The sequence below is a fragment of the Nicotiana sylvestris genome, chromosome 2 (assembly GCF_000393655.2).
Source record: "Nicotiana sylvestris chromosome 2, ASM39365v2, whole genome shotgun sequence".
NCBI lineage: Eukaryota > Viridiplantae > Streptophyta > Magnoliopsida > Solanales > Solanaceae > Nicotiana > Nicotiana sylvestris.
This window is the reverse complement of record NC_091058.1, coordinates 106,963,039-106,976,609: the sequence shown is the minus strand read 5'-3', so window position 1 is coordinate 106,976,609 and position 13,571 is coordinate 106,963,039. Positions and strand designations below refer to the sequence as shown.

The 13,571-nt window shown below is 33.3% G+C and overlaps 2 protein-coding genes across 2 annotated transcripts; one reads left to right on the top strand and one right to left on the bottom strand.

The window, feature by feature from the left end:
- Positions 1-302: 302 nt before the first annotated feature.
- Positions 303-6,574, top strand: LOC104231149 (BTB/POZ domain-containing protein SR1IP1). Its single transcript, XM_009784103.2, has 5 exons — positions 303-538; positions 681-750; positions 958-1,572; positions 1,653-2,183; positions 5,817-6,574. Exons 1-5 carry the CDS (start codon positions 432-434, stop codon positions 6,354-6,356), a joined length of 1,863 nt encoding a protein of 620 aa, XP_009782405.1. The 5' UTR covers positions 303-431; the 3' UTR covers positions 6,357-6,574.
- A 3,216-nt stretch (positions 6,575-9,790) lies between these two features.
- LOC104231150 (uncharacterized) lies at positions 9,791-12,203 on the bottom strand. Its single transcript, XM_009784104.2, has 3 exons — positions 11,736-12,203; positions 10,708-10,918; positions 9,791-10,503 (listed from the first exon to the last, which is right to left on the bottom strand). Exons 2-3 carry the CDS (start codon positions 10,786-10,788, stop codon positions 9,970-9,972), a joined length of 615 nt encoding a protein of 204 aa, XP_009782406.1. The 5' UTR covers positions 10,789-10,918; positions 11,736-12,203; the 3' UTR covers positions 9,791-9,969.
- Between the last annotated feature and the right edge of the window lie 1,368 nt (positions 12,204-13,571).

The window sequence follows — 13,571 nt, the reverse complement described above, 5'->3', positions numbered from 1 at the left end:
GTGCACGATTGCTACTATTTCTTTTGGCGCCATTATCTCATCTCTTCTTTAAAACTAACTCTCTGTGCCTACGTCCACACACTGAACTAAATCCTTTTCTACTCTATTTAACCCCAATCATTCACATAATACCTTTAATACCACTCACATTTCTGCTGTAGGGGCTCCTCAAACATGATCTTTGTTCTGCTAACATTAAGGCCTATAATGGGAATTGTACCAATGCCTTGATTGATAGTGAAAGATGATAACAATAATTCAATTATTAGGGGCCAGATACTGTTGATTAAATGCTCAGACATTGAACTAACAGAAGCAAAGGAAAAGAACATGTCTTTCTGGTTTTTGCTCCATAAGGAAACAGCTTAAGAGAAACCTCTACCGTAGACCGAATGTGATGGACATGGTTAAGACCCTTTAAAGTTTCAATCATGGTGGATCTTGATTCAGAGGGGACTGAACAACCCTCTACTGTTAACAATATGTCCACTAAAAAGAAGGAGCTTCTTTCCACTGCTATGAAGAGGACCTCTGATTGGTATGCTCTATATATCTTGACTTCTTATTGTGCTTTGTAAAAGTAGCCAGCCCCTTTTATGTACTATTATTAATCTGTTTCTCAAGATACTCGCTGGAAGGATAGGTACTGACAAGTAAAGTTACCTATATAATCTTAACAGGATTTTCTCCCAAGAGATCCCAAGTGATGTAACTGTAAATGCAGGCGGATCCGCCTTTTCACTGCACAAGGTGTGGTGTTCTCTATGCTTTTGTCATAAGAAGTTATAACTAAACTTCACTCACAATCCAAACTGTTGTTGGTTTTAGTTATATTCCTATTTGGATTGAGTTATCAGCCCTGGTCACACCTCAATGAGAATCTGAATTTGGTGATTTTTTCTCTTTTCTGACGATTGAATCACAAGGTTCAATAATGATTTATTGTGTACCATGCAGTTCCCTTTAGTTTCAAAGAGTGGCTACATAAGGAAGATTATCTCAGAATCCAATGATGCTGATGTTTCTATAGTCGAAATCCCTGATATACCCGGTGGATCAGATGCATTTGAACTTGCTGCAAAATTTTGTTATGGAATAAATTTTGAGATAAGCACAGAAAACATTGCCTTGCTGAGATGCACAGCGGAATATCTTGAGATGACAGAAGACTATGCAGTTGGGAATTTGGTTGGAAGAACTGAGGCCTACTTAAACGAAGTAGCTCTTAAAAGCCTAGCTGGTGCAGTTTCAATTTTGCATTCTTCAGAAAGCCTTCTTCCCATTGCAGAGAAAGTAAAAATGGTTAGTCGATGCATCGACACAATTGCATATATTGCATGCAAGGATAACCAATTCTGCACATCAGGTAGAGCAGAGGCTGGTACTAACGGATTGAATTCGTCCACGTTTTCAAACCCGAAGCCTATGGTTGATTGGTGGGCTGAGGATTTAGCTGTCCTTAGAATTGATTTTTTCCAAAGGGTTCTAATTGCAATGATGGGAAGAGGATTCAAGCAGTATGCACTTGGACCAATATTAATGCTATATGCACAGAAGTCTCTTCGAGGTTTGGTGAGGCCTTGTCCTATAATATAATCTGGATTATTTAGTTAAAATATTTACGCAGATAGTAATTTTTTTGTTTATCACAGGAAATATTTGGAAAGGGAAGGAAAAAAATTGAGCCAAAACAAGAACATGAAAAGAGGGTTGTTTTAGAAACAATTGTTAGTCTTCTGCCAAGGGAGAAAAATGCATTGTCAGTTAGCTTTCTGTCAATGCTGCTCCGAGCTGCAATATATCTAGAAACCACAGTTGCTTGCAGGCTTGACTTGGAGAAGAGGATGGCATTGCAGCTTGGACAGGCTGTGTTAGATGATTTATTGATTCCTTCATATTCCTTCACAGGGGACACATTGTTTGATGTTGAAACCGTGCAGCGTATCATCATGAATTTCCTTGACAATGAAATGGATGGAAGTCGATTGGGAGATGAGGAGTATGTGTCTCCTTCATTAAGTGACATGGAGCGGGTTGGGAAACTTATGGAAAATTACCTTGCTGAAATAGCCTCAGACCGTAATCTATCCGTTTCAAAATTCATTAGTCTAGCTGAAGTCATCCCAGAGCAAGCAAAGATCACTGAAGATGGGATGTACAGGGCAATTGATATTTATTTGAAGGTATGCGCGATGAAATACTTGATTAGTTATAAATTTATCTATGCATATTTACACATACAGGAGCATTTTCATAGTTTTAGATCATGTTTAGAAAAGGAGAAAAACTTTTGCTCCCGACTGCTACATGGTAATTGGCATGCTAAACTTAGTAATCTTGATTGAAATGCCTTCTACAACAATGTACCTCTTGGTCCTAGCATAATTATGACTGAGAGAAGACTTTGGGAATAAACAAAATCAGAAAATATGTCACCAATGAAGAACCAGTCATTTTCACAAAATCCTTGCTCCTCAATTATTTTTTTTGCAGGCATTGCTCGGTCCGCCTCATGATTTTGACCCAAGCCCATGTCCTATACTCCTTTACCCTACAACCATTTTGTGAGACTGATGTTGTCTGGAGTTTCGAATCTCGTTTCTTCCCCTGTCCTGAACATCTATCTCATGGTGCATTTATCCTGCACCTGGTTTGAACTTTGAATATGTGTTCAATTCAACTCACCGTGTCTTACTTAGACCATATATATATATATATATATATATATATATATATATATATATATATATATACTAGTAGTTTTAGCTAAGGGATATGGTATGTTAGGAAGAAGAACATTCCTCATTTCAAATGGACTTAAGGGGAAGCTCCCTTAGTATATTACTTAGGTATTATAGTATGTTTTTGTGAGGAATAATTTGGAGTAAAGAGTAGCTGTGAAGCATGTTAAAGCACATGACTGAGATGGTACTTTAAATCGTTGTGTCGCTCATCATTAGGGAATGCCAGATCAGGCTTTTTTAATTTTTATATTCTGTTTCCGAGTATATAATTTCTTCTTGATACAGACGGTATAACAGGACTTAATCAGGGTAATTAATTAGTATCTGCACGTGCAAGATCAATTTAAATGTAGGTTAAATATGTTAGTACTTAGTACCTTCTCATCATTGAAGAAATTAATAGAGGACGAACATATATATATATATATATATATATATATATATATATATATATATATATATATATATTTCTCTCTAACTGTGTATTGCATGTGTATGCCAAATTATATAATATCTAATTTTATAACATAATATTAATATTATTAAAAAAAATTCCGAACAAATAATTATACATAAAATAAGGTACAAATATTTACGAATTGATCCTTGTAAATCAGCATATATTGACTTTGAAAGTTCGTCCCAAACAAACACTTTTAACTTTGCAACCATTCTTACACGAAACAACATAATATGTAAATGTAGCTTGGTGGCTAAACTAACAAACCATAAACTCATTGCTAATGTCTTCGTAAAAAAATGTATGTCACAAAACCGCTTAAGTTGGTAATTTAATATTTCATGAAAAGACTTTGTAAGGCTAATTAACAAAATATTTAATTTGAATTATCTTATTTAGGGAGTAGTATTTAATTTTAAATATCTTATTTTGATGTTATTTTTGCAGGTTCTTTTTTCTTTTGACTTAAAAGTATTAATTCAATTTTTCAAGATTCATCATTAAAACACAATTTAATAGGCTATTCGAGATATAGGGAACTTGAATATGAAAATAACTTTTAAATAAGAATATGAGTAGTAATTATTTATTGCGAGCGACACAATTTTATTTTTTTGTTAATTTTCTTAAAGAAAAAAAGAAAGAGACCGCCACTTTTGTATAATAAATACTCTTAATCTGATTTTAAATTAATTATAATAATTGAAGTTTACTACTTGTTTAGTTTCACAATCTGTCTGTTAAAGAAAAATTATAACTGCTTGAATTTGGAGATGAACGATCTATGTGGAAAATAGTTTTTTTATTTGAATTTAAAAATAAATGACTTATATTGCAACATGCAAACATTGCGTCGTCTTGTCTAAAGCCAGTAGGAAAGCATTGTCTAAATAAAAAGCCAGTAGAAAAGCCGAAAACAGTAGATAAATACAACAATCATTTTCTTTCTCCACTTCTTAAAATAATGATCACCCAATAGAAAAAAAAAATATAGATTTTTTTCGTAAGTTAAATACTTTAGATTATCTCAATATATGTGCAGAATTTTAGCACCGTTTGTGAATTAAAATTTGAAGACTCGACTAAACTTTAAATAAAAAGGTCAAAAGAAAGGTATGAGTGCAATTTAATAACAAAAAAAAGGCACACAGCAAAAGAAGAATACCTTTCAATGATGAATTTTATAGAATTGCTGATGAGACTAAGTAATCGGGGTGCGTTTTTAAGTCACTCTCTGCTTAACTGTAAATAAATACATACTTATTTATTATCAAGAAGTTAGAACACTCTTCGTCTTCTATTCCTTTAGAATATATCTGTGTGAGTTTATGGAACAAAGGCTTTTTTTTATTTGAATAGTAAGCCAATTGTTTCTCTATCTATTCTAAAAGATGCCAAACGGTTGAAAGACAAAATCAAATGGGAACCGGTAGAAACTATTTTAAGCATTATTGACTAATATGAAAGATCACATCCCTTCAAATAAATTTGGTATTTACTTAAAATTTTTGGTATAAATAAAATTAAATTATTTAGAAAGGCATTTAGGTAATTCAACTTTTTGGTTAAGAGCTTCCTACATATATACGTGTGTGCAAAATATTATAGATATTAAGTTTTGAACCCATAATCTAAAAAATCTCATAACCTTGAACCCATTAAATTTAAATCTTGGATCCGCCTCCTTTTGCATTGCATAGATCATTGCTACAATGTGGTGGCTCTTGTTTTCTCTTGCCTATGTTGCAGGGCTTGCTGTGCATAGGTCTTCATACTTGAGGTCTTTTTCTATAATTTGACACCTTAATGTTAACCAGGGTGAAATAAGGATCTGGTATCTGCTCGTTGACCCTTCGCTTTCTCCTTTCAACTGTAGGTCAAATTTGTCATAACATCCTAAAGAATCTTGTGTGCCAATACATACTTCGTATATGGTATCTCATCCAAAAGAAGAAGCTCGTTTATATGCTCATATATATGCAAACTGCACCCCCCCCCCCCCGGTTACTCTTTCTAATTTAAAAGGTAAGAATAGACTCAATAGGTTTTTGCTACAGAAGCTCTGAATCTTATTGCTATTCAGTCACGTCACATAATAACAAGATCTAAACCATGTATACCATTTGATCATTTTTTTTTTTTTTTTTTTTTTTGCTTTTGGTGCCAAAGGGTATTAAGTAGCATCCATTCATTGCGTAGTGTTTCTTGAGTACATAATAGTAATCTGTTTGCCTCTAACATCTCTAAGACAATCATAGGAAGAAATCCAAAATGTATTATCCTAGTAGACTCCTTCATCCTACCACCAAATTTGGCTAATTGATTTGCTACTTTTGTTCTGCTCCTTGTAATTATGCTCAATCAGAGGGTCTCCGAGCTGGCTGAGAAATGATATTAGAATAATGTGAAATCCCATTTGATGATCTTCACATATGTTGTTAGTACATCAAATATATTCTTGAACAATGAGTTGAACTTCATCAGAAAGTTTAAGCTTTTTAAAATGCAGAACAAAAGTGTGGAACCCTTAAACCATGCTAATGAGCATTATCTTCATACCGGTTAAAACTACTTTCATCTTTCTAATGTTTTTGCTGTTGCATAATTTGAAGGCACATCCAGCTCTAAGTGATATGGAAAGAAAAAAAGTTTGCGGTGTTATGGACTGTCAAAAGCTATCTAGAGAGGCTTGTGCTCATGCTGCTCAAAATGATAGGCTCCCTGTTCAGACAGTTGTGCAAGTACTTTACTACGAGCAGCAACGCCTTCGTGAGGTCATGGACGGGAGCCAACTTGTAGCAACTGAACCTCCAGCTCTAATTCCTTCTAAAACTAATCAGTTCTCCACTGATATCCGTCCTATTTCAGATGAGGTCTCTAGTCTAAAACGAGAAAATCAGGAGCTGAAATTTGAGTTGCTAAAGATGAAAATGAGGTTGAAAGAAATTGAAAAACCTTCAAACAAATCAGCTACTAGCAGCCCTTTGGTCATCACTCATCCATCTGCTGATAAACCTCCTTTGCCAAGAAAACCATCTAATTTCATAAGCTCAGTATCCAAAAAGCTTGGAAAATTTATTCGAGCAGATGGACTCACAGCCAACAAAGGCCGAAATAAACCAAGTAAAGACAGGCGTCATTCTATATCCTGATTTGAGCTAGCTATATTTGTCGTTGGGTTGAAGAATTATTACTGCATTGTCTGAACATATATGATACTGGATTCAAATTTTAGTTTTTATTTTAGTCGTGCGAGTTGTATGGTAAAGTATAAATTTGGTTAGACTTTAATCCAAAAATTGTATTTAGATGGACGTGGACGACTTCCTGTACATTATCTATGAAAGATTTTTAATCTTGGTTTCTCTTATATGTATCTTGAAGAAAGATTTGCAATCTTGAGATGTACAAGCAATAAAATACTAGTCGCACTGGAAAAAGTAGTTCTCATCTATAGCTATTAGGTTCTTTAGCTTCTGCCATTTTCAGGGGGCAAGAAACGTGGACGCGATCAAATCAGGTTGGATTTGGTCTCCATTGGTGTGGAAAATGGGAAAAAATGACTTAGCTAATGACTGACAAATAGCAATAGAATATTTTGATTATACTGAAGATTTTGGTAGATTTTGATACGCTCCCTCTGTAAGGCTTTCAGCATCCAACACTGGTACGGATATCGATTAACAATGCTGAATATTTTCTGCTGAAAATACTAGTATTAATTAGAACTAGTACTATCTTTTGTGTTTCAATAGTCCCTCAAATTAAGATAAAGCTTTGGAACAAAAAGGAATTCAAGATCTAAAGTCAGTGAGTTCACGCTAAATATGCATGTCTTAAATTTGTATATATACAGACATATCAAATGGGCGGATTGGACTAATTTTGGACCGGTCAAAATGGGCGGAGTCAATAAATGAGCGGATACCCGTCCAAAAGTTATTTTGACTGAAACAAGTTTGGTCAAAATAGGCTAAAATTTGGGTCTGAGCCTAAACCACTCAACTCTTATTAAGCTTTAATTAATGTGCATTGTTTTCTTGTGAATTGTTTAATTATCAAATAAGACTTTTTCTTCTTTTGTTATGGTCATATATAACATATCAAACAAAACAAAAAAGAATTATTTTAAAGATATTTTAGCAAAGTTACTTATGGATCAATTTGAGCTAAAAACCAACCCAACTTTAGAGCAAGAAGTGCACAGTTAGCCACTAATTAGAGATGTCTTTATTTTTTAGCCACTGTTTAAAATGTATTTACTCTTTAGCCAGTGCTTAATAAATTTCTACTCGCCTGGACGAAAATACCCCTGTTCTAGACATGGATATTGTGTAAATATTAAGGAAATGATGTCCTTAACTTCATGAATGCTGTGTAAATATTAAGGACAAATTGTCCTGTATTTGCACCTTCCATTGTTAAACTTTAGGACATCATATCCTTAACTTCATATGTGCAGGGTAAATGTTAAGGACATGGTGTCCTTAACTTCATGTGTGCAATGTAAATATTAAGGACACTAGTCCTTAATATTTACACAACATTCATGAAGAAAGGGTAAAAACGTCTTTTCGTATTAATTTTAATAGAGTAGTGGCTATTTTTGCTCAGTACTAAAAATACTGGATAAAAACTAAATATCATGTTAAAAAGTGGCTATCCCACGCCATTTCTACAACTTTAGATGGATTGAGATGAGTTATATCAAGATGGACGGAGTTCAACAAATAAGCGGGACAAATACATTTGGGCTCAAATTGCCACCCTTATGTACACATAATTCGAGCCCGAAATTGATAAATACAGGCAAAACTCGTCCTAAATCCGCCTCTTCTTGGGGACTGAAAATGATGGCGGAGTAGAGAAATTGGAGTTGAGCCGGGATTTAGACTCGGAAATCAAATGATTATTCCTTTTTCATAAAGAAAGCAAATGGAACAGGCAGGGGAAAGCATTGTTCTAATTCTAGACCTGAGGCAAATTTATCATCATGATCATAGAACATAGTAGTACAATGAAAAGTGTATGCTTTCAAATAACTGATGCTTCGTCAACTTTTGAGATCAGAAAATATTCAAGAAAAAATACTCATCCCAGTATATTATTGCAGAGAGAAGCCTTATTTATTTGGATTGAGAATCTCATGTTCATTTGGTGGCAGACAAAACTATAGCAATTCCTACTCAACTGTTGGTAGGAGTAGTTTCCATGTGGTTGGTGGAAAACGACTAACAATAAATTAGAGAATTTTAAGAATCATCTTATTCGCTTTTCTTCAACTCTTTTTTTCCTTCCCATTGAAGTGGAAATTAACAAAGTCTGTTTAGATCAGATTCCTATCAGCTTCTTTAAATATATTATTACAAATCTAGCTCTATCCAACCCTTTTTATGTTTGTTAAATGACATCCAAGTTGGAGATTATGTCATAAAAGTGAAGAATCTCTATTAGTACAATGAACCTAAATAATTGATGATGAGTGTTTCCCTTGTTCTATATATTTATTTCTTGAAGCACTGTGAGATTCCTTTTGATGTGGTTCTCTTCGGTATAGAACCAATTTGACTTAGTTGATTGACAAAACTGATAAAAAAAATACCTTTAATTATTGAATTTGAGTTTATAAATAAGTAATTAATTCGTGTTTGAATAGAAATGTTTGAACCGATATAAGTACTATATTGGTGTGCCAACACTGTCGCTTTAAAATGTTTCAAAATCACCCTGAGGCTGTTCTAGAAAATATAACCTAAAATTATCATCGCATGGAAAAGAATTGGAATTGAGAGAGATTTAGAGGTTTTTTTTTGGAAAGGTGGTTTGAGGATTACAAAATTATTAGGAAAAAAAATACTTGTTCAATTTCATTTGATATGACGTTGTTTCCTTATTTATCCATTTGATAATTTTTATATTCAGAAACAACTTAACTTTATTTTGTTTATCTTAACCTTAATAACATGTTTTTGTAGCTACAACAATCTCATAGAATACATTTACAATCACAAATTCTAAATTTTTTTTTTTAAACTGTGTGTCTAGTCAAACTATATCATATAAATTCAAATGGGGATAATAAAAGTTTAAGTCAAACCAAAAATACTTTTAAATTGAAAAGTTAATAAGTTAAGATGACAAACTTATGAATTTTGACTAATTTTATCTCATAGGCATTTATGATATTTTACCAAAGGCGTAACTAATCTGGCTTACCGCACTACCATCATACACACAGACAGTTGAAATTTCATTACCTAGAAAAGAAGGAAAAAATATGTCTGGCTTGAGTCTTGACTAGCATTAATCAGCAGGAGCAAGTTAGAGATGATTTCAAATATATATGGAAAGATATTGAATGAAATAAAGGGAACAAACCATCCTCAAGTTTAATCTAACAAAGATAGCTTCAGGGAATTGATGTGATATTACAGACTCAATTCTCGCGGCGTAGGGCAATCACATAAGATTCCCATATAGATATGTTGTGAGTTTAAGTACAGACGACTAGTCAATTATATATCCAAGAACTCAAATCTAAGCTACTTTAATTTGGGTAGCTCTCAAATCCCAAAAATATCGTTAGTGAAGCAAATAGGACCGATCATAAGATAAATTTGATCCTGCAGGTGAAACAAAATATACTAAGATTCACACAAATTAAATCACAGAAGTAGTCGGTAGGATGAAGTTTAAAATCTTCTCACACCGACTGATCATCAGCTCATGCATAGATCAAATGTACTTTTTTGTTTTTGTTTTTTTTCAAGTCATATTCAAACTCAAAACTTGAAAAAGCCAAGGAGGATTATTCAATGAATCTTGTCTAAATTGCTCTTCAACATTTGGATTAGTTTGTCTTGCACCAAGCTGGAAACTCGGATTCGAGACGGGTAAATTCTCAAGTCCCCATTTATGGCCATTTAGATCATTTCTTGGATTCCTTGCTGAAGTTGAAGGCTTTATAATTTGGCTAGAAGAGCCCGTGGAATTAGAAGAAGAAAAACTTGGTGCAGAATCAGAATTAGCTATTTTTCTCCTGCGGTTGTAACTTGACAGGCCTAAAGTTAACTCGAGTTCAGTCTCATCTTCAATAATATTATCTTGACCAACTGATTCTGCAATATGCTCTTGATCATTTGGCCTTATTTCCAAGTCAAAACATTGACGGATCTTCTTGTTTGAATCAAGAATATTATTATGATGGTTTACCACTTGATCTTTCACTCGTTGCCGGCTACTTGAAATGTTTTTCATCAGTAACTTCTGGGTTTGATATAGACGATGAAGTTCGTACACCTGTGTTTCGGAGAGAACATGTAATTGACATTCGTGCATCCAAGTGTGCAACCAAAGACAAATAATGAATCAGAATGAGTTATCATTATAAAATTTAAATATTGTCTTTTCAAATATGTGTATACATATAACTCAAGTAAAAGTGAAGTAGTTTATAAGAATATATATGGGGATGGGAGAAGTCCTGACTACTATTTTGATTACCTGCTCTCTGAAGATTTCCTCGTGCTTTAACATGGCCATCTTCATGTATTCCTTATCGTATGGATTGAGAAGCTTCTCCATTTTCAAAGCTGCCTCGGAATTTAGATTGCTTGAAACTGAAGAAATTCTAGGAAGAAGAAGGGACGTTTCTTTAATTCCACTCAATATCGGACAGAATTTTGAATTAATGTATATCCCCGCTTCTAAATCTCTACATAAAAGAAGCAGAAATCTGGGTAAGTTTCTTGAAAATGAATAAAGAAATAGTAGTCATTTATTTGTAGTATAAAGTAAGTTGATGGATGTCAAAGGCTGCCTATCAGGCTTCCAAATTTGTCGCACAAATGTTTTTGATGACTGAAGGAAATTAACGCACCCCTTTTATGGTATGGCATGTATGATTTTGTTTGTTATCCTTACATATATAATTACTGTCAGTTTGGGCCACGGCAATAATTAATAATATTACAAATTCCTATAGAGCATGTCTTAATATCACTATCATATGAACAGTAGTTATCGCGTAAAATCATGTGCATACCAAGAAAAAATACAGATATTTTTCGCCAAGTTCACAATATGCACATGCATCTCCGCCAATTAAAGCCAGTGCTTATCCTCGACTTGCTACTACTTTTTTTTTCGAAATTTCAGCTTTCTTCAATTGTTGGGTTATAAGGAAGAAACATACTATCAAGATAACTATTCCAGAAGCCAGCGACTTACATATTGAGTTGTACTATTTAATTCCCTTTAGTGTATGAAGGAAATTAAGGAAGAGGTTTGCTAGTCATCAGATAAATATTTTTGAGTCTCAAACAAAGTGCATAATCAGATAGATCGTTACTAGAATTAATTTGTATCATCACCAAATGACTAAAGAAATTGGTCATACCCCAGACTAATGCATGCAACCTTAATTTCATGTAGATGAAGTTAATATCTCATAGCAGTAACAAGAAACTAGGATTATACAAAATTAAGATACTCCAATAAGTAGAGACGAGTGATCAATTGAGCTTCTTTACCTGTAACGTAGTTGTACTTTTTATGAAGAGAAAAGAACAGAAGAGATAGGAGGTGAGAATTTTGAGGAGCTTGAAAAAACTTGAAACTCAGGCTTCCCTTCTTTTGAAAGAAGAGCTAACACCCCACCTTTGCCTTCACATTCCCCAGTATATACTGACCCGAAGATAGAAATTAAAAAAAAAAAACATTAAAAGAAGAAAGAATAAAATAGCATTATTAGGACTGCTGAGGAAGAATTTAAGATTCTGTTTTTACAAACACAGAAATCAAAGCAAATGTTGTTGCATTTTTTGAGTTTGAGGAAAGGAGATAGAGACTAGCTAGTTAGGGAAGTAGGGAGGAAGCATGCCAAACAAATCCAGTGGCCTTAGCCAATGTGATTTGAGTTTTGTGAAAGAGATGCCCCAGACAAGTCCAGCACTGCACATCATATTTAAACATTTTCTAAACACGATAACATATTAAATAATACATATATTGTTGTACTGTCATATAATGCAGGGGAAAGAATAATATATAGTTGTATATACATATGTGGATCACACCAGAAAGTAGGGTTGTACAAAGGAAATCGAGAAACCGCATCAACCCGATAATCCGAGTCAAACCGAGAAAAAAATCTGACTATGATTTGGTGTTGAAAAAAAAACCCCGACCATAATTGGTTTAGTTTAGTTTTAACTAAAGAAAGTCAAACCGAAACCAAACCTACCCGACATTACATATATAGAAATTTTAGATATATTTAATATATAAATATACTTATTGTGATGTAATTTATAAATATTTCTTAAATTTTTTCATAATTTTATCTTTTAAAGTATTATTTCAAGGTTGGATTTAGAACTTTTGAATGCTTCAATAAGTTTTATAGTCATTAATATTAGTAAATTAAATAATGCTAATAAAAGCCCAAACCAAAATCAAATCTAACAAAAGACATTCAATTCAATACTACGAACGGGAATGTATTGAATATCTATTTTTTGTTTTGCAATAATTTAGATAAAAATGCATAACCTATTTTTATTTTTTCTTTAGCGTTTAGTCATGTTAATACTCCCTTATTAGTCTACTTATTTTAGCATGACTTAGTACTTTTAGATTATGCTTATTTTTATTATGGCTTTTTCATTAGCAATATTCATATTACATAATTTTATTGTCTTTATTATAGAATATTTTAGGATAATGTCATGACACATCTCATATTTCGTATTATTTTCTTGGAAAATACTTTATATAGTTGTATCTTATTAGGATTAAAGAAATATTTTGAGCATAATTTATATGTTTTGTTCTACGAAGATTTTACCGGAAAAAAAAATCTGAATAACCCGAGAAAAATTGAGAGTGAAAAACCCGAGTTTTATTGGTTTGGTTTGGTCTTTAAATTTAATAACCCAATACAATTAGTTTAGTTTGGTAATTGTAAAATTCAAACCAACTCGATCTATGTACACCCCGCCACAAAGGGGAGTTTAAGGCAATCATCAAAATAACAGCTTAGGAATCACATGCAATACAAGAATACAATATAACCTTATTTCTGTACACAGTTGTCGCAACCTTTACCTTATACTTGTAATAGAGTCGTATCTGATATTGTCCCCAATCCCCATCCCATTCTTGTGGTCTTAGAAGGGTTTGGGGGAGGGGAGGTGGCATCACCTGGCCCGCCGACAATAGATCTGATCCTGGCCGTACCTTTTGTGGGTACCCTTTCGTATGATCCAAAAGGTGATCAACTTATCTTGAATATTTACCCACATCATGCTACGCCTCAATTATTGTACACACAAGATATATTATTTTAAAAAAAAAAACAATTATGT

Coding starts and splice junctions, on each gene's coding strand:
- LOC104231149 (XM_009784103.2), top strand. CDS start 432: ATGGTGGATCTTGATTCAGAGGGGACTGAACAACCCTCTACTGTTAAC. Junction 539..680: donor ATGAAGAGGACCTCTGATTG/GTATGCTCTATA, acceptor TAATCTTAACAG/GATTTTCTCCCAAGAGATCC. Junction 751..957: donor CCGCCTTTTCACTGCACAAG/GTGTGGTGTTCT, acceptor TGTACCATGCAG/TTCCCTTTAGTTTCAAAGAG.
- LOC104231150 (XM_009784104.2), bottom strand. CDS start 10,788: ATGGAGAAGCTTCTCAATCCATACGATAAGGAATACATGAAGATGGCC. Junction 10,504..10,707: donor AGGAAATCTTCAGAGAGCAG/GTAATCAAAATA, acceptor TCCGAAACACAG/GTGTACGAACTTCATCGTCT.